The sequence below is a fragment of the Denticeps clupeoides genome, chromosome 6 (assembly GCF_900700375.1).
Source record: "Denticeps clupeoides chromosome 6, fDenClu1.1, whole genome shotgun sequence".
Classification (NCBI taxonomy): Eukaryota; Metazoa; Chordata; class Actinopteri; order Clupeiformes; family Denticipitidae; genus Denticeps; species Denticeps clupeoides.
Window position 1 is genome coordinate 24,683,207 of NC_041712.1, and position 19,441 is coordinate 24,702,647.

The 19,441-nt window shown below is 52.3% G+C and overlaps 1 protein-coding gene across 1 annotated transcript in view; it reads right to left on the reverse strand.

Moving 5' to 3' along the window:
* Positions 1-275: 275 nt before the first annotated feature.
* dchs1b (dachsous cadherin-related 1b) overlaps positions 276-19,441 on the reverse strand; it is a 63,889-nt gene continuing 44,723 nt past the window's right edge. The window contains exons 6-21 of the mRNA XM_028983973.1: positions 18,347-19,369; positions 16,612-16,799; positions 16,171-16,267; positions 15,838-15,995; positions 12,701-13,550; positions 10,646-10,885; positions 10,036-10,161; positions 9,760-9,969; positions 6,765-7,631; positions 6,197-6,310; positions 5,907-6,118; positions 5,662-5,813; positions 5,225-5,355; positions 4,852-5,138; positions 4,254-4,395; positions 276-4,018 (exon numbers count right to left, since the gene is read on the reverse strand). Of these exons, the coding sequence (XP_028839806.1) occupies positions 1,416-4,018; positions 4,254-4,395; positions 4,852-5,138; positions 5,225-5,355; positions 5,662-5,813; positions 5,907-6,118; positions 6,197-6,310; positions 6,765-7,631; positions 9,760-9,969; positions 10,036-10,161; positions 10,646-10,885; positions 12,701-13,550; positions 15,838-15,995; positions 16,171-16,267; positions 16,612-16,799; positions 18,347-19,369 (7,400 nt within the window). The 3' untranslated portion in view covers positions 276-1,415. The remainder of the gene's footprint in view (positions 4,019-4,253; positions 4,396-4,851; positions 5,139-5,224; positions 5,356-5,661; positions 5,814-5,906; positions 6,119-6,196; positions 6,311-6,764; positions 7,632-9,759; positions 9,970-10,035; positions 10,162-10,645; positions 10,886-12,700; positions 13,551-15,837; positions 15,996-16,170; positions 16,268-16,611; positions 16,800-18,346; positions 19,370-19,441) is intronic.

The following is a 19,441-nucleotide window of genomic DNA, read 5'->3' on the forward strand; positions in this document are numbered from 1 at the left end:
GCATATTGAAGAGGGACGTGTGCGAAACACCTCAGTCACCAGCGGGGAGGCACCCAGGGACGGTCCTGTTCCTGCTCAGCATATCAAGATATGCCCATTTTAATCTTGAGAACCCGTTCCAGGCGAAACCAGAAACGCAAGCAGATTGTGGCATAAATTGATCCAAAATAAAGAGCACATTTTAATTTGGCATTTGCAATTCTCCCGAGAACCAGGCGCTTTACGCTTAATTGCACAGCCCTCAACTGAAACCAGAGAAGATCCAAAGACAAGAGTTTGACAAAAAGAAATCAGTAGGAATTTATTTGTTTCCATTAAATATTTATATACAGATGATTTCTACCATCGTTTCACTGCCACTTAGCTGGCAGTCGGTCACAATCTCCACTCAGCTGTGTGGACGCCAACCGGCATTGTCAGTTTATTGATTGCTTTTTTTTTTTTTTTTTTTTTTTTTTGTGACCTAACAGGAACGGCTTTAGATTGAGGCAGCGTTGGTGTCAGGCGTGCACCAGAGGAAGGTGGAAGAGCAGAATAAGAATAATGCATCCATTTCAGATGTGCAGTCGCTAACCCCTGCCCCCGAATGAAGTGACGAGCGGGCTGGAAATGCGTGGTCGGGTATGTGCCGTGTGCTGCTTCTCAGAGTCACTGTGGCCAAAGGCGACACGCTAGACCATTAGAATGAAGACTTCCTGTTGCTATGCAATATAGTACATCATCACCAGTGGTGCCTGGCTGAACTGTTCCACTGTTCCGTTGGCAAAAATGGTTACATTAGCAAATTTGTCTACGAAACTCTCGCTAAGATGGTTTACATTCTTAAAAAAAGCTCCAATACATCTGTTCTCAACATTCCCTCATTTATAAATAATTATCCAAGCACAAAATTTCTTCCCACTCATTCACATCACAGATGTCAAACGTACACAAACCGCACGGCGAGCCTAGAAACTATACAGTAACACAACATACAGACTATGGCTGCTAGCATACATACAAATATACACAGAAGAAAATAGAAAGATATAACCACTTCTTATAATGGCACCGGAAAACACAAAGTCCCATAAAAAAAATGTGAATGGCCATAAAAATACATAAAAATTCCGCTCCCCTTGAACGTGTGCATAAAACAGCGTACAAAAAGTGTACCAGGCGTCCTGTAACACTGGTTTCAGGTCCGAGCGCGCTGACGTTTAGGCCCCCTAATCTCCCTGGCCAGCCAGCGAGGCGACGCACAAGAACACTGAGGTCGGACTGATAAAGGGTCGTTCCCCAGCAGCATGGCACTGAATCCTTCGTAACCCTTTTCAGTCATCAGAGACCTGCGTCACAACGTGGGCGGTGGGACACAGTTCCTCTGTTGTCCTTTTTTCCGCTCCAGAAGCCCTCAACGTGAGGAAAAGTCCAGGTTAGATCCTCATTTCGGCCTCCTCGCCGGGCTCCAGCGAGCGCTCTGCGGTGCTGATCATGGAGGCCGAAGGGCCCTGCGTGACACCGAATGGCGAGACGGCTGGTGACCTGGCAGCCAGCGGTGACAACGATGGCGAGAAGCTTGGTGACATGGCCGCTGAAGATATGGAGCCTTCGTGGCTGATGGGGGAACGGCGCAGCGATGTGAGGTGTGGGAACGTTCGCCCAATGGCTGGCTTGGGAGGTACAGACTTGGCGCCCGGGTGGGCCACCGATGTTATTAGAGGGGGAGGGTCGATTCTGGGTTTTGGGTCTGTCTTGACTTTGGGTTGGAAGGGCCGACGTGGGTTGTTGGGAGGTATGCTTTCATCTTTGAGTCGTGCGATTTCTGTGAAGACGTTGGCCAATGGCTGGAACTGAGGGCACCAGTTGAGAAGGTAGTCCCAGTTGTAGCTGCCTCTCAACTCCTCGTCACTGGCCACGATGGCTGTGAGGGACCCATCAACGGAGGGTTTCCCGTCTTCTGGGAATGCATAGTCCTTTGGATGGGAGATATTCAGTCCCCTTCCTACACCCAGGTATCCTCCGCCTTCATCTCTGTACACCGGCAACTGGCCCGACAGGAGGGTGCCACTGATGCTGCCCAGTTTTTTGCCCTTAAACCACTGGCTGGCATCTAGAGCTCCTGGCTCACAGGAGATGTCTGAGAGTTGATCTGCATCCTGCTGGATTCCTGAGTCTGGGCCACGGGCAGAAATGTGTTCTTGCATAGAGGAGGTAATACTGGCCACTCGGGGATACTCGTTGATCATGCGGATCTCGTCGTCTTCGGCAGCTTCAGCCGATCCTCTTCCGCTGGAGTGGGAGGGGTCCAGCGAGCCTCCACGGGGGTAGGGACCTCCTCCACCTTGGTCACCTGCATAGCCAGGTAGGGTTTGGTGATAAATCGAATCTCCTCCAGCAGATTTAGCCCCGTCCAGCTTCTGCATGGCGGTGCCTGATGCCATGTCCCTGTTGGTGTCCTGGCCTTTCTTCTGCCGACGGGATCTCACCACATACAAGGCCACCGCAATTATCACCAAAATGACAACGACACCAAGGGAGGCAGCTATAATGCTGACCAACAGAATGTTAAGGTCAGACGGCAGCCCAAAGGAAGTACTGGTTATATCAATGGTAAGCTGTGCAGTGGTGACCCGGGACGTGTCAAGAGGACTATGTGCCCTCACATCCAGGGTCATCAGCCGAGTTTCCCTCTTGGACCGGCCTGACCCACTGTGGCTGCTGGAGCTGTCCATCTTGACAAAGACCACACCGGTGGTCTTATTCACATCGAAGTAAGGAGAGCTCGTGGCCAACGAGTACAGGACGATTCCATCCACTCCTCCATCCTCGTCGCTGGCCTGCACCTGTCCGATGCTCTGACCTCTCTTGGCACCCTCTGGGACCATGAAAAAGAAGTTTGTGGATGTGAAAAGAGGATCGTACTCATCCACTCCCGTGATGAACACCTGCACGGTAACAGTGGCTGACTTGTTGCCAGAATCCATCGCCAAAGCCACAAAGTTAAAGGAGTTGACTTTTTCAAAGTCAAAGGTTGTACGGGCCCTCACTTCACCGGTGTTCTGGTCCACTTGGAAAGAGTCTTTCCCAACACCAGAGCGGTCCACCATGAAGTATTTCAACTGACCATAGATGCCGGTGTCATAGTCGATGGCATGCAATACTGTAACAGGTGAATTGGTCGGCTGGTTTTCCCGAATGCTGGCAGTCATGGTCTCGACGGGAAAATAAGGTCTGTTGTCATTGATGTCCTTCACTTCAACAGTGACGGGTGCGAGAGCAAAATGGCCTTGTCCATCCGAAGCCTGGACGATGACAACATGTGTGGGTCGGCTCTCGCGGTCGAGAGGTCGCTGTAAACGCAGAGCCCCTGTCCACTGGTCAATGCTGAACAGCTCCATCTCATCTCCAGAGCTTATGGCGTACTGAATCTCAGCATTGGGGCCCGAGTCGGGGTCGGTCGCAGAAAGACGCAAGATCTCGGCGCCCGCCGAGGACCCTTCACTTAGAACGACGGCATACTCAGCGCGTCCAAACTGAGGTGGGTTGTCGTTGACATCGCTAACCACGATTACAGCGGGCACGCTGGAGCTACGCTGGGGGACGCCGCGGTCCGACACGACAATGGTCAGGTTGTAGTGTGGCATCGCTTCGAAGTCCAGGTGCTCAGCTAAGATCAGTGTGCCCACGGTCTGGAAGCCTTGTCCCTCGATGAAGCGAACACTGCTCTCTATCTGAAACGCATTTCCCGTGTTGCCGCTGGCAATGGCAAAGTCAAAGCCAGAATTCTCCTGTGACAGGTCGCCATCCATGGCCTCGAGGGTCAGGATGGTGGCCCCGGGGAGCAGGTCCTCAGAAACGGTGGCGCGATACTCGGACTGGTGGAACATGGGAGCGTTGTCGTTCACGTCGGTCACCTGCACCTGGACCGTGGTGACGGACGAAAGGGACGGGCTTCCTCCGTCGTGAGCCTCGATCATAATACTAACAGAGGGCCGCTCAGGCTCGAAGCCTGCCTGCTGGCTTATGAACAGAGTACCTGCCATGAAATAGACATCAGATTTAGAAGATTCATATAGTTCTACAAGATTTGAAACACCTGTATGGACAAACAGGAGGAAAACTAAGCTGCCCTCTAGTGGACAATTTAATTGGACCATTAATGAAGCTCATATCTAAAGTCCATTTTGTCGGGTGCTTTTATTGTTTGGTAAATCCTATGGAAATCCTATGGCGTACCAGTGAAGTGTATTTCACAGCAAAGAGCCTCTTACCATTTTTGGGGTCAATATAGAAGCCATCTCTAGTCGATGACATCAACCTGTAAGTGATTCTTCCATTGTCTCCGGAGTCACGATCCGTAGCAGTTACTGTGATGACAGGACTGCCGGGCGGAGAATGTTCTGGCAGCGTTACCTGGGACAGCAGACATATAGCGCTCCTTCGTTACAGAGAAACAGCCCGTTGGATTCTACATCATTCCATTAGCCGAAGAGAAAACTCACTTATATCTATTATTGCAAAATTCACAGGATGAATCAATTAAACACTGCAGTTATATAGATCAGTGATTCCCAACATTATATTTGTATAACAACATTAAATGTATAAAATCCCAATAACACAACCCAATAGAATCATCTCTGAAAACTCGGTATAATCCTGTAGGCTATACAGACTCTATACAGCCTGCCGAGTGAAACAAGGAGAATAACTCCTGACTGCTGATTCTTTTCTTAATTGAAAAGTTTGTATGCGGGAAGGAATTGGGGTTTGGGGGGTCCTGGCTTGCCTTTTCCTCCGGGAAAGAAGGTTGGGAAGCACTGACTTGGATAACAGAGGGTGAAATGGCTACGTGCGGGGCAGGTTAACCTGGTAAAGGTCCTGCGTGAAGACTGGCACGTTGTCGTTCACGTCCTCCACCAGAATGGTCAGGTTGGCGTCGCTCCGGTGTTTGGAGTCGGACGCTCGGATGGTGAGGGTGTACCAGGTCCTCTCCTCGAAGTCCAGAGCGGCTGTCAGGGACACCCTGCCGTTGTAGCGGTGGATTCCAAACTTCCCTTGCGAGGGCGTGTCCAGGTGAAGGGAGTAGGACAGGGTGGGGCCCGAGTCCACATCATTGCCCGTCACCAGCGTGATCTCTGTGCCGATGAGAGAATCTGGGGACACGGACAGAAAAGGCATTATTATTAAAAAAGCCTTTGGGACGCGCGGAGATGATGCTGACGAATGGGGTTTCGCTTACTCTCTGGCACACGCACTTCCCGAGGCAGGGGGATTGTGGGACTGTTGTCGTTCAGGTCGACGATGATCACAGTCAGTGTAGCCGAGCTGGACAACTTCGGTGTGCCCCGGTCTGTGGCTGTGACCAGGAGCCTGTCCGAAAAGAGAACGAGTTTAAGCAACATGGAATCTTACAAGTTCCTGCACTTGCTGCACGTTTAAAAAAAAAAAAAACACAGCAGACATGCTGGTAAAATAAACTTCAACCACCGGCAGGTCAAAATATGCGGGAAATGGAACTCCCCGGGCGAGCCAGGCCGGGTCCGGGGGGAGCGCTTCTGAACCGAAACACATGGGCCGAGGCGTGAGGTCCAGAAAGCATCGCGCCCGGAGCGGTAACATTCCGCGACCCCCCTGAGCTGCGGCCTCGCTCGGCCGCCAAGCGCGCCGCACACTCACTTCGTCTGCGTCCAGATCTCCCGGTCCATGATGGCGGCCGTGGTAATGCTGCCTGTCAGGGGGTCGATCTTGAACAGGCCGCTCATTTTGGAAGTCTGGATGGAGTAGGTCACCTGACCGTTCTGGCCCTGGTCCACATCCTCCGCCAGGACCTGCAGAGTGAGGGATTATGGAGAAAATATTTCTAAATGAGACTGGATTTCTACTTTAATCTGGCACCAACGGGGGCGCTGAGGAGGCCTGACCTGGATGATGGGGAGGTCGTAGCCCTGCGCCTCACGCATGTACGCCACATAGTTCTGCAGCTGGAAGCGCGGCAGGTTGTCGTTCACGTCCTGCAGGATCAGGTTGACGGCCATGAAGGAGGCGGAGGACGCAGTTTCGGCCTTCACCACCAGGCGGAGTCTCGGGGCGTCTTCAAAATCTAGACCGGTGGAGCTCTGAACCAAGATCTCACCTGGAGGGGAAGGCCACGAGGGTTAGAAATGCGGAGAAGTGGAATAAAAAGGATCGAGGAGACCCGTAGGAGCCCCACCCGTGTTTGCGCCGATAGTGAACGCCTCCTGTGCGTTTCCGCTGAAGATGGTGTAGCTGATGCCCCTCCGGGAGCCGTCTGGAAACTGAGCCTGAGCTTGAGCCACAGCTGTGCCTGAAAAACAGAAACATTATATTGTACATGGCTGCATATAGTTGTGTGTGCATAATAATAATGTTTATTAAGCTTTTAATGCACAATTTATTAATTTATGAAGCGAAGTGATTGTCACTTGTGATACACAGCAGCACAGCACACGGTGCATACAGTGAAATTTGTCCTCTGCATCTAACCCATCACCCTGAGTGAGCAGTGGGCAGCCATGACAGGCGCCCGGGGAGCAGTGTGTGGGGACGGTGCTTTGCTCAGTGGCACCTTGGCGGGTCGGGATTCGAACCGGCAACCTTCTGATTACTTCCTTAACCGCTAGGTCGCCACCGCCCCGTCTTATAGTAAGATACTGGGCATGGTGCAGGCTCGCTAGGGTCTGAAAAGCGTTTGAATAGCGTGCAACATAATAAACTAGTATCAATGTGCTATGAAAAAAATCGTTTAGAACTGAACTGACCTTTGACTGCATTTTCCGGAATGCTGACGTCTCTGGCGGTCCGGGAGAAGCGGATGCCCTGGTACTCCTGCTCCTTCACGTATATGATGACCACACCCAGGGAGGACTGGGCCGGGCTGCCCTGGTCCATGGCTTCGACGATGAGGGTCCGCTGGGCCTGGGTCAGGGTGTGGAGGGCCACAGACGCCTGGATGGCGCCAGTCAGGGAGTTAATAGCGAAGCCGGCGACGGGACTGGCGAAGCGGTAAAACACGGAGCCGTTGGCACCAAAGTCTTTGTCCTCGGCTCGCATGGTGGCTATGACCTGGTGGGCGGACACACTTCTGCTGGACGTGTTGATGATGAGGGGGTCCTGGATGAAAAAGGGGGCGTTGTCGTTCACGTCCAGGATAGTGATGGTCACCTGGGCCGTGGTGTTCCGTGGCGATGACGGCGACAGGTCGGCGGCGAACACCTGGAAACTGTACAAACTCTTTTTCTCGCGATCCAGAGCTGCGACGATGGAAATGACTCCAGAATCGGGGTCAACCGCGAATGCCCCATTCGCCTCGTGGCTGAGGAAGTACAGGATCTTGCCGTCGTCGCCGTCGTCCGCGTCCGACGCCGTGACCTCCAGCACCGGCGAGCCCACGGCCGCGTCCTCCGCGACCTCCACCGCGTAGCTGCTGCTGCCGAACCGGGGGCTGTTGTCGTTCACGTCCAGGACGGTGACCTCAACGCTGGCGGCGCCGCTCAGCGGCGGAGAGCCGCGGTCCTGAGCCACCACCTGCAGGCTGTAGCTGGCCCTCCTCTCCCGGTCCAGCGCCCGAGAGGTGGACAGCGCTCCAGAACTGCTGTCCAGATGGAAGTCACCGTCAGGGTCACCGGCTGCAGCCGAGTATGAAATGTGTTTGTTAGTGTTTCCACATGGCATACCAACCGCATGAGTTCAATACGGCACAACGACTCGTCTACAACGGCTAGTTGCCAGATGTTATTTTTGTTCCTTATACCTTCTTACATTCACATTTACAGCATTTATCAGACGTCCTTATCCAGAGCAACTTACAATCAGTAGTTACAGGGACAGTCCCCCCCTGGAGACACTCAGGGTTAAGTGTCTTGCTCACGATGGTAGTAAGCGGGGTTTGAACCTGGGTCTTCTGGTTCATAGGCGAGTGTGTTACCCACTAGGCTACTACCACCCTTAATGTCATATTCATCAGTCAAGACAGCAAGAATGATCAACTCCTGTTATTAGGATAGTAGAATACTGTGGGAAATGGAGGAGGAACGTTAAATCCGCATAAAAAATGTGATGATCATTCCTCCTTGGCTGTCCTTGGAGTACGCAGGCATCTACCATAACCGCTCAGTCACCAGCCACCCGAGGCTGATCTGTCTGAGCTGCTCTAGATCCTGGTTCCTGGCGCTGAAATGTACTAGAGGGTCACCCATGGCTACCAACACCGTAACGACTGAAGCTTCAGGGCTCTTCAAATGGACGAACACTGCGGACCATAACACTGGACTAAAACTTACCATCAAACGCACAATTCTCAACAATTTTAATGCCAATGTTGCCTTAAGGAAACAGACCCGGTAATCAGAAGGTTGCCGGTTCGAGGTGCCACTGAGGTCCACTTGATGAAGGTGCCGTTCCCACACACTGCCCCCCCGGGCGCCTGTCATGGTGCCCGCCGCTCACCAAGGGTGACGGTTAAATACAGAGGACACGTTTCACCATGTCACCGTGTGCTGTGCTGTTTCACAATGACACTCACTTCACTTTCAAAGTGTGGTGGGTGTCAACTGAAGGGCCAAATCAAAGCACATTAACACAAACTGTATATGATTTGTGGCGCATTACCCGGCTAGTTCCTCCTCAAAAAACATACAGATAACCGGCAGAAAGTTCTTGTTTCTGTCCCTTATTTCTGCGACTCCAAGAGACATTAGTAAACACAGCATGTGGAAAATGTGGCCGTTTATGTCATTAAAAACAGACCAAAAACGTAAAACAAGCGACCATATGGTGACAAGTTCAAAATTCCGGCAGGCGGACCCAGGCAAGCGAGTGCCCGACATTTCTTCATGTAATCCCGGTCCTTTTATTCCCCGACCACTACAAAGAAGCGCCACGGCTTCACAAACAATGGAGGCCGGCATGTTTGTTATTCCGCCGAGATCCCCGTCCCTTCCCAGACGTCCCTCCCAAGCCCGCGCTCGCACGCTGATCCGGCCCTTCAGAAGTGGGGCTTCGGCGAGCTCAGGTGAAGCACGCCGGGCCTTTCATCTTCCCTTCACTGGCGTTCCCGAGCGAAAGGAAATCCCGTCTGCACACGCGGGCCCCACGTCGTCCCCCTCGCTCTGTAATTACGGAGATAATCGCCACAGACTCGCCGGAGTGTAATTATTCCTCGCTCCAGGACCGATTCATTAAACGTTCCCGCATATTCCCACATACTTACATTCATATGTTGTATTATTTTGTATGTAAGTAAGCGACAGCCCCTGGTGAATCGATCCACAGTGACAAACCCCCATTAAATACAGAGGACACGTTTCACTGTGTGCACCGTGTGCTGTGGTGCTTTATGTTTTATGTTACATAAAAGTGTAATATTTGGTTTAGTTTGCAATATTTGCATATTGCTTCATTGTAATATTTGCAATACTGTGGTCTGTAGCAGTCGCTAAAGCATTTCACTGCATAGAAAGAGAGTGAAGTGATTGTCACAGCACACGGTGCACACAGTGAAATTTGTCCTCTGCATTTAACCATCACCCTTGGTGAGCAGTGGGCAGCCATGACAGGCGCCCGGGGAGCAGTGTGTGGGGACGGTGCTTTGCTCAGTGGCACCTCGGCGGATCGGGATTCGAACCGGCAACCTTCTGATTACGGGGCCACGTTCTTAACCGCTAGTCCACCACTGCCCCATATCACACCGTGTATGACTATGCATGTGACAAATAAAATTAGAATTTGAGCCTGGAGAACATCAGAAATAAATACCCGCGATCTTGTACTCCAGCGTCCCGCTGTCTCCTGCGTCCCGGTCGGTGGCCCGGAGGACGCACAGCTCCACCGCTGCCTGGTTCTCAGGGACCTCCAGGTCGTACCGGAGCCTCCCGAACTGCGGGGCGTTGTCGTTCTCGTCCAGCACGGCGATGCGCACCACCGCCTTGGCGAAGTTGGGCGGCATGCCGCCGTCCTTGGCGTACACTGCGGAACACAAGATGTCAGCCCCGCCCGTTCCCCACGTTCCTCCAAGAGAAAACGGCTCCGTACCGGTCATGGTGTGGTGGTCCTGCTGCTCTCGGTCCAAAGCCCTGGTGATGGAAATGACCCCTGTCTGGGGGTGAATGACGAACCCGTCCTCGGACACGGCTCCATACGTCACCTGTCCGTTGGGCCCTGAGTGAAAAAAAGAACACACACGTGTATATATATATATTCTGTTATAATAACTTCACACTTCACGTACAATATTTCATACAATTATGTACCGCAAGTACATAAAAGGAAGTTAACGACCAACCCGGTCCTGCAGACTCAATGAGATGAAATGGAACCGAATTAAAGTCATGTAAGATGTAAGAAATAAAAGTTTTATTCCTTTTTTTCTGATCCAATCAAACGCATCTGTGCCATTAGCAGCTGAGTAAGCACTTGGCTCGACTTTCCCCTTCCTTTCGCTCTGTCATCCCCTCTTTCTGGCACATGCTTGCCACATTGCGTGCAAAGTGGGAGCGTTTTTTGGCAGCGCGGCGCCTTTGCTCCACTAATAGTTCCTGGACGGAGGCTTTTATAATCGCGCCGTTTCGTATTCTCCCCCTCGCGGGGTCTGATTAAAAGCTCTCCGTTTCAGCAGGACCACGTGCGGCAGGACGTAGCCCACCTTGGTCGCGGTCGGAGGCGGAGACGGTGAGAACGACGGCTCCTGGGGGCTGGTTCTCCGGAATCTGGGCCTCGAACTCGCTCCGCTCGAACCTGGGCGGCTCGTCGTTCACGTCGATCACCTGCACGGACAGCACCTGGGTGGTGGAATGCTGAGGCGTCCCATAATCCTCGGCGACGACCGTGAGGTTGTAGGACTCCTGCTCCTCCCGGTCCAGGGTCTTGATGATGGAGAGGGACCCTGAAACAGAAAGGTCTCCGGCGTTATAAATCTGGGCCGCAGAGCAGGACATGCGTCATCAGGCGAGAGCTTTTTCAAGCGTAATACACACACGACCTGTGAGAGCTGCAGAGTTTAGATGGTTTGGGGAGGCAGTAAACACAACTATTTTGGCCCGAACCTCCGTTTTTCCGCTGTGGAAGAACGGCAGTAAACACACTCGACCCTGGCAAACTCCAACAGAGCCAGGATCAACACCCAACGGCGAAGCGTTCATGACCTGCATACCCTCGCATGCAGCACACCTTGCCCCCCGAAACATTCTGTAGAAAAAGTCTGTCTGGAGACAAGTGTCCAAATGGTCCGGGAACCAGATATCTAAAGCAGGCTAGTAAATAAAAAATAAAACTGTTGGGAAAGTTGAAAACTTTGCTGTCCCTTGATATGAATAATTTTTGCTTTTATTTCGGTCTTGTTGGTCCCCTAATTCTGTATCTGACGTCTCTTTCCAAAATTCCGCCGTGGTGCAGAATTACAGCCACTTTGATCCGGTCCCACAATGACATTTCCCAGGACGCGCTGTTTGCAGCTTTAAATGCTAATGAGGAGGAGAGAGGCGGGACCAGGAGGAGAGCAGCCCATAGAAGTTGAGGGACATTCGCAGGAATGACGTCATCAACACTGTTCAGCAACAACAATGTTTGTTTTCATTTGTGCTCATTTTTACATCCAATCTCTGATTAACTACAATACGTCCCACGTTTGGAAGCCATGGTGGTTTAGGGGCGGGGCGGGAAACTCTCTGGTCAGAAAAAGCATGCGAAACAGGAGGTAACCTTTCCCCTTATGACGTCATAAGGGGAGGCTGTCAGGAGGGGTTACTCTGAATCTGGGGTTTGGGCCGGAGTTCCTGTTCGGCTCCTTGTTTGGTGATGTTTCCCATGTTTTGTGCTTGTTATTGTTATAAGTCCCCCGTCCCCTGCCGCTCTCTGAACGCCGGGGCAAATTTCTTCTGCAGGACCACAGACAGGCTCATCGCACAGAGTGAAGGTTTCATACTAGAGGACCTTTAATGTTTTTAAATGTTAAAGTTTTCCCAACTTTACCATGCATTTGTCAATCATAGCTGTCAATCATCTTTCCCAAATATTGATTAGCTATTACCCAGCTATCAGCGGTTCTATTAACATTTTCTACATGATGCACACTTCCACTCTGTTAATGGACTGAACTCAGCTGAGTTTCACTGTGGAATCACATATTACCCTTCAACAATGTCACAAAAGGTGGAATTTTTAAAGGAAGTTACACACAAGATCCTTTTCTTGTAATAAAGAGGGTGAAAAGACAAAAAAAAACCTGTTGTGACAACTGGGGGATATGGGTCGGTAATGTGGTGACTGTGTCCTAAATACCTTCTTAAAGGTCATCACTCTTGTCAATGGCTGTCACCACGTCCTTCTGCACATTTGCATAGGGGCAGTTGTGCGTTCATCAGGGTCGAGTCTCTTTAACGCAAACCCGCATTTATTTACAAGTGACCAAACACACTTCTGCTCCCGCAGGTCTGTTTAGGCTGGATCCTGCTCCCTCTTTCAGGAGCCAGACCCCCCTGCTCCAAACATCCAAAAAGACTCCCAAGAGTCTGGTCAACATCAGCCCACAGCCGCCCGGTTCCTTCACACGGATGGAATCAGACGCACGGCAATTTATAATCTACTCCGGAGCGGCACGTATCCGGACGTTGATGATGGAGAAGGTTCATGTTCTGCACGTTATTCATCCAGAATCGGAGGTGCATCGCGTACATGCGGTCGAGACGGATGCAGTTCTTACCGGTGTCGGGGTTGAGGTTGAACCTGCTGCCCGTGTTCCCTGTCTGGATGCGGTAGGAGACGCGCCCGTTTTCGCCCTGGTCTGCGTCGCGCGCCATGACGTAGAGCACCACGAAGCCCACGGGCTGGTCCTCCATCACGCTCACCGCGGCGGGGGAGCTGAAGACGGGCGCGTTGTCGTTCTCGTCCGTCACGAAGATCCGCGCCGTCACCGACCCCCAAAGCCGCTGGTCGGGATCGACGGCCGAGTCTGCGGCTCGGACCACCAGCATGAGGGAGGTGGTGGCCTCATAGTCCAGCTCCTGGCCCAGGGTCAGCACTCCCGTGGTGGGGTCCAGCGTGAGAAGGTCCGGGCTGTCCGGCCAGCGATGCTGGATGGAGTAGTGGACATCGCTGTTGGGGCCACTGCCGTCTTGGTCCGTGGCCTGGAAGGTGTGGATGGAGGATCCGGGCGGGGTGTTCTCTGGGATGACGATGGTGACGGGGTCCTCAGGGAAGTGTGGGGCGTGGTCGTTGCGATCCTGTACGCTAATGTCCAGTTCCACCATGTGGCTGCTGGGATGGGTCTTGGAGAAAACGTCCACCTCGATGCGGAGGGTGAAGCGGGACGCCTGCTCGAAATCCAGTTCCCGCACCAGGTACACGTCCCCCGAGAGCCGGTCCACCATGAAGGTGCCATTGTGGTCAGTGCCACCCACCACAATGTACGCCACCTGTCCATCCAGCGGCACGTCCCTCTGATCATGTGACCTCACCGAACCAATGACTGAGCCTGGCTCGACTCCCTCCACGGTGTTGAGCATCATGGACAGGGTGTTGGACTTGGGCGCCATCTTGACTGAGCTCAAAACCTGAAGTTAAGACCAATTACAACATTATTTATAATTCTGAAATCAATTTTAGTCAAATTGTAGGTCTTAAACTCTCAAATAAAAGTACTGGTCATCTGCATGTTTGTGGGTGTTGGTAGTGGGCGCGGTCACGTTTGTGTACAGGTGCTTGTCGGAGTGTAGAGAACGGAGGGAACGCGTGTTATAATCACGCACGACGCCTTATACTGCAGTGGTAACGTAGAGTCTGTGATGTCTACATCGTCCAGGTCCAGGCAGAGGGACAACGAATGTTAATGACAGCCTTCTGACACTACAGAGTGTGTTCAAATGTGGCGCGATCAAAGGACACTGAACAATGGAGCCCAACCAGCTGGATAAAACAGAATCTTACGCTTATTGTGCAGAATGCACGCCTGCTGACGTAGATCAGACAGAATAAATCTGGACGTTGTGCGCATCGCTGCGGTTTATAACTGCAGCGCAGCCTGGACGAAAAGGACCAATGCAGCATGAGGTCACTTTCTCCGCCCGAGCCCATACATTTACATTTACAGCATTTACCAGACGCCCTTATACTTACAGTCCCCCCCTGGAGACACTCAGGGTTAAGTGTCTTGCTCAGGGACACAATGGTAGTGAGTGGGTAGTGAACCTGGGTCTTCTGGTTCATAGGCAAGTGTGTTACCCACTAGGCCACTACCGCCCCAAAATTGTCCTTAAAATTCGTTTCATAACACGACCTGGGGGTTATTATCCGGAAACGTTATCGTGAGCGAGCGCGTCCCGGCCCGCTACCGTGCGGCGAGATCGCCGCCCCACTCTGGGATCACACGGACGGGGCAGCTGGCCTTCATCAGGCCCCATCTGGGAATGTTTGATTCAGAGCCCCCCCCCCCCCCCCCCCCAACACCAATCTGTGAGTCACACAAGTGCAGCATGGGAAGAGGCGCGGCCTGTTCTGGGGCGATCGACAATTAGCATCCGGCTCCGTTTGAACACAGATCAAAGGAAATAAAAGTACTTGTGACATCACTTTTCCTCCTCAGTGTGTTATGAACGCGAGCGCTGCTGAAGCGTGGCGCCGTTTTACGTATGTGCTACTGCTGCACATGGCGGCTTGGCTGACGCGTGGCTGCTGGGGTGAAGTCACAGCGACTCCAGTGAACATTACAGCATAAGATCCGGCACCCTTTACAGAACAGGGGTTAATAGTAAATAACATAAATAACAGCAAGACGTCCACTTACATACATTCTATTATGTAAAAGCCCCAAATATACAGGGTGGGCCATTTATATGGATACACCTTAATAAAATGGGAGTGGTTGGTGACATTGAACACATTTCATAAGTGGTCAGAAACTTGTAAATAACTCATGAAAGAATAAAGTCATGTTAAAACCAAGCACACCGTTGTTGTTTTTTTTGTGAAATTACCAATAACTTTGATGTGTCACATGACCCTCTTCCTATTGAAAAAATGAAACGTTGGATCCAATGGCCGACTTCAAAATGGCCACTATGGTCACCACCCATCTTGAAAAGTTTGCCCCCCCCTCAAATATACTAATGTGCCACAAACAGGACGTTAATATCACCAACCATTCCCATTTTATTAAGGTGGATCAGTATAAATGGCCACCCTGTACTGTGTGCTGAAAGCATTCTGACCAGCTGCATCACTGTCTGGTTTGGGAACTGCACCGTGAGGACAGCTGAGGAGATCGTCGGAGTCTCTCTTCTCTCCATAATGGACATTTACCACACACGGTGCATCAGGTGATGCCTCCTGGGTTGTGAAGGACACTACATAGCCCTCAAAGGCACTCTTCACCCTCCTACCATCCAGAAAAAGGTCCCGGAGCGTTCGGGCCCTCACTGCCAGACTCTGCTTCATCCTATAGACCATCAGACACCTGAACACTCGGGCACTTTCCGCTCTGGACTAACACACACACACACTACCCACCTTTGTGATTGTCATTGTGAAACACTGCAGCACAGCACATGGTGATACAACAAAATGTGTCCTTTGCTTGGTGAGCACTGGTCACCATGACAGGTGCCCGGTGAGCATTGTGTGGGGACAGTGTGCTCGGTGGCACCTCAGTGGCACCTTGGCAGATCAGGATTCAAACCGGCAACCTTCTGATTACGGGGCCGCCTCCTTAACTGCTAGGCCACCACTGCCCCGTTGTCTACGTGTTTGGTTTGTGTCCCTCGTTTATGTAGCCTGGTTTGTCGATGTCACACACGGTCACTTTATGTCATTTCGTCTTGCTTGTACGTAGCTGACGTAGCTCACCTGGATGCGCAGCGTGCTGCTGGAGCTCTGCGGAGGAGTCCCGCGGTCGGAGGCGGTCGTGGTGAGGCTGTACGCCGCCCTCTCGGAATGCCTGAGCGGGGAGGCCAGGCGCAGCTCCCCGGTGGTCGGGTTCAGGGAGAAGCGCTCGGCTCTGGGACCTGCAGACATTCCCGGCAGAGCCAGAGGAGAGGGGGGGAGAGGAGAGTTGGAGGATAGAACGGCCCCCAGCTGCAGAGCGTAGAGCTATGTGCAGTAGAGCTGCTTCACTTCTGCGCCATCACGCAAGCCCATGCAGGAATTTACTGACCATGGAGCAGTTATACAGACACAAACCTGACAGAGAATAAAAGATGGTGCTGTTCTCCCCCTCATCTGGGTCTTTGGCCTGAAGAGTTGCCAGCAGGGAGCCTGAAGGGGTGGTTTCCAGAACCTACAAGAAGACACGCACACAGCAGACGCGTTTTGATGAAAAGAAAGGACATTTAGGACAGGATTCCAAAACTTTGGACCCAAAAGGTTGTTGCACTTTTCACGTCAAGTCTCACTTCAGGATGTCCAGAAATGAGCAAAAGGGAGGTGCCTGAAGGCATGACTGACAGCTGTCCCACTCCTAATACACACGCCTCCTGATGACCACGCCCACTATAACCATGAAAATGCTTTAGCTTCAGTTTAAACGTTCTGATGGGCGAACAAGTGAATGTGACATTAGGGACTTTTTGGACCATAGAACCGCAGAGTAAAATGGCTCTGAACGAATGAGGTGACAGTCACCTGAAGGAGCGTTTCCACGCCCGGCTGCGTGTTCGCGAATGTCGGCGCGTTGTCGTTGTCGTCCAGGACGGTGATGTGGACGGTGCCCGTGCCGCTGCGAGGCGGGGTCCCGCCGTCCTGAATGACGACGACCAGTTGGTAGCTGGACTGCTGTTCTCGGTCCAGCTCTGTCCGCGTGCTGATCTCGCCTGCGGAGAGAGAACCAAGCGCTTAATGAACTGGAACGGCATTAAAAAGGGCTTCTGGGAAATGGAACTCAATGTGACATTGGATGATGATACTTGGAAAAGTGTTTGTTCTGGTTGTCATAATGGGGTGGGGAGTCAAAAGTGGAAGGAATTTGATTGGAAGTCTAAAATCCGATTTTTCTGGACTAAAGTCTCTCCGCTCTGGGAGTTGGGGCAGCAATAAGTGCTGGAGAAACTGTGGACTTGTGGGTGATCAAACGCACATTTTTGGACTGAAGTTGAGGGGCACGTGGAAAGGCACCTTAAAGTGAACCTTTCCTGGGATCCTTTAACGTGTCTACTGGACAAATTCTCGGATTATCTGTCCCAGGATCGGGAAACTTTGCTCCTACTAATGGCTGCAAGAAAGATGATAACAACTTATTGGTTGAAACCTAAACCACCCATGACCTCACAGTGGGTACAAAAAACCAGACAGTTATATTTAATGTATATTATAGTTATGTATAAACATGTATACACCGTTATATTTAAAATATATATATATTTAATTCAGCACAACTACAGCTGAAGACTCACATCCTTGGAAGAAGATGGAGACCAGCTCAAAGCCTCATTGGATTGGCCACTTACGTCTCTTTTAAGTTTACATTTTTGCTTGAAGTTTGTCTACTTATTTATTTAGATATTTATTGTAATTATATATATATCTTTATTTGAGAGCTCGGGCCCAGTCTCAACGTCTTGCCAGTCAGTGTCAGGGACTCAGACACAGTCTCAGTGCTTAAATCCAAATCTGTCTAAATCTGTTTTCTCTGACCTTCTGTTAAAGTCCCAGACACTCATTTCACTTCACTTTGACACCTGCTGTCCTATTTAGGGTACCGGGCCACTGTAGCACCAATATACCACATATTTCAGTATCGGTCGTACAGTCCAACCGTCTGCCGCTGCTTCTGTTTGTTTTCTCTGAGACACGGAATCAAGCGCCCAGACTACTGGCAGACCCCAGTGAAGAGACCAGCAGATAAATCCTGGTTCCTGACAACTGCTAAACAAGGACATACCATGAAACAAACCAGAGGGTCACCACAGCCACCACCACCATTACAACTACAGCTTCAGGGATCTTCAAATGGACCAGTAACATCATTATGGACACGTAATCTAGACCATGACACTGAATACATCCTGGACTTCTCCAACCCTACAACTGTAGGACTTATTATTATTTTGTACAAATCATCACCAGCCCTGCACTGACACCATTTGCTGGCTCACTCTACCCTGGAAGGGGGTCCCTCTCTGTATCTCTCCTTCCCAACGTTTCTTCCTTTCTTTTTTTTCTCTCTCCTAGAGTTTTTTTTGTGTGGAGTTTTTCCTTGTGTGCAGAAGGGTCAAGTGTGGGGGGTGGGGGGTCAACTGTAGGGCCTGTCAAAGCCCATTGAGACATACTGTATGTGATTTTGGGCTATATAAGAAATAAATGCTGTTGTTGTTGTTGACTGCGGTTATTGTTCGTATTTACGGGGCGCGGTGGGCCGGACCTGTCTGCGAGTTGATCTGGAAGTTTCTGTCTGAGTGAAGGAGTCGGTAAGTCAGGCGGCTGTTGAGTCCGGCGTCGCGGTCGGTGGCAGAAACTCTGCCGAAGCCGGTCCCCTCCGGAAGGTTCTCCCGCACGGCCAGAAAGACCCGCTCCTGGGTGAGTCGGGGGGAGTTGTCGTTCTCGTCCGTCACCGACACCCTGACCGTGGCACTGCCCGTCTTCTTCATCCGGCCGCTCCCGGCGCTCGCCAGCACCGTCAGCAGGTAAATGTCCTTGGCTTCCCTGTCCAGGGCGCTTTTCACGAACAGCCATCCACTCTCCGGCAGGATGCCGAATCCTGCGGCGTCGCCGTCGGGACGCAGGTGGTAGGACAGGGCGTCCGTGGCGGTGCCGGAGTGATCCCGGTGGAGGGCGCGGACCTGCAGGAAGCGCGTGTTGAGGGGCGTGCCCTCCCTCAGCTCCACGCGGTACGTCAGCGTGTCGAACGCGGGGCCCTGGTCGTCCTCCGCCTGGACGTGCACCACCAGGGTGAAGGTGGCGCTCAGCTGGGGGACGCCGCCGTCCTTGGCCACCACCTGCAGGTCGTAGCGCGGGACGCTCTCGTAGGACAGGCCGCCGACCAGGCGGATCTCGCCGCTGCCGCGCTCCACGCCGAACGTCCGCTGGCCGCCGGCCGAGACCAGGTCAAAGCTCAGCTGACCGTTGGGACCCGAGTCCCGGTCCTCGGCCTGGATGCGGTACACGACCGTCCCCATCTTGGTGGCCTCGGGCAGGAGAAGCGACTCGGAGGAGGACGGCAGGAAGCGCGGGGCGTTGTCGTTGACGTCGGCGATGGTGACGCGCACCCGGGCGTGGCCGAAGGCCGGCGGCGAGCCGCTGCGGGCCTGCACTTCCAGGTCCAGAGACGGACGCGCCTCGTGGTCCAGAGGCAGGCCGGTCCTCAGAGCGCCGCTGTCGGCGTCCACCGTGAAGTAGCCGTCAGGGTCCCCGGCCGAGATGGTGTAGAAGATGTCTTTAGAAACGCCTGCAGAGAGAAAACTACAGGGTTATGGGCGGGGCTTCCGTACAATGCACCGCAGCGGCCGAGCGAGGGCCG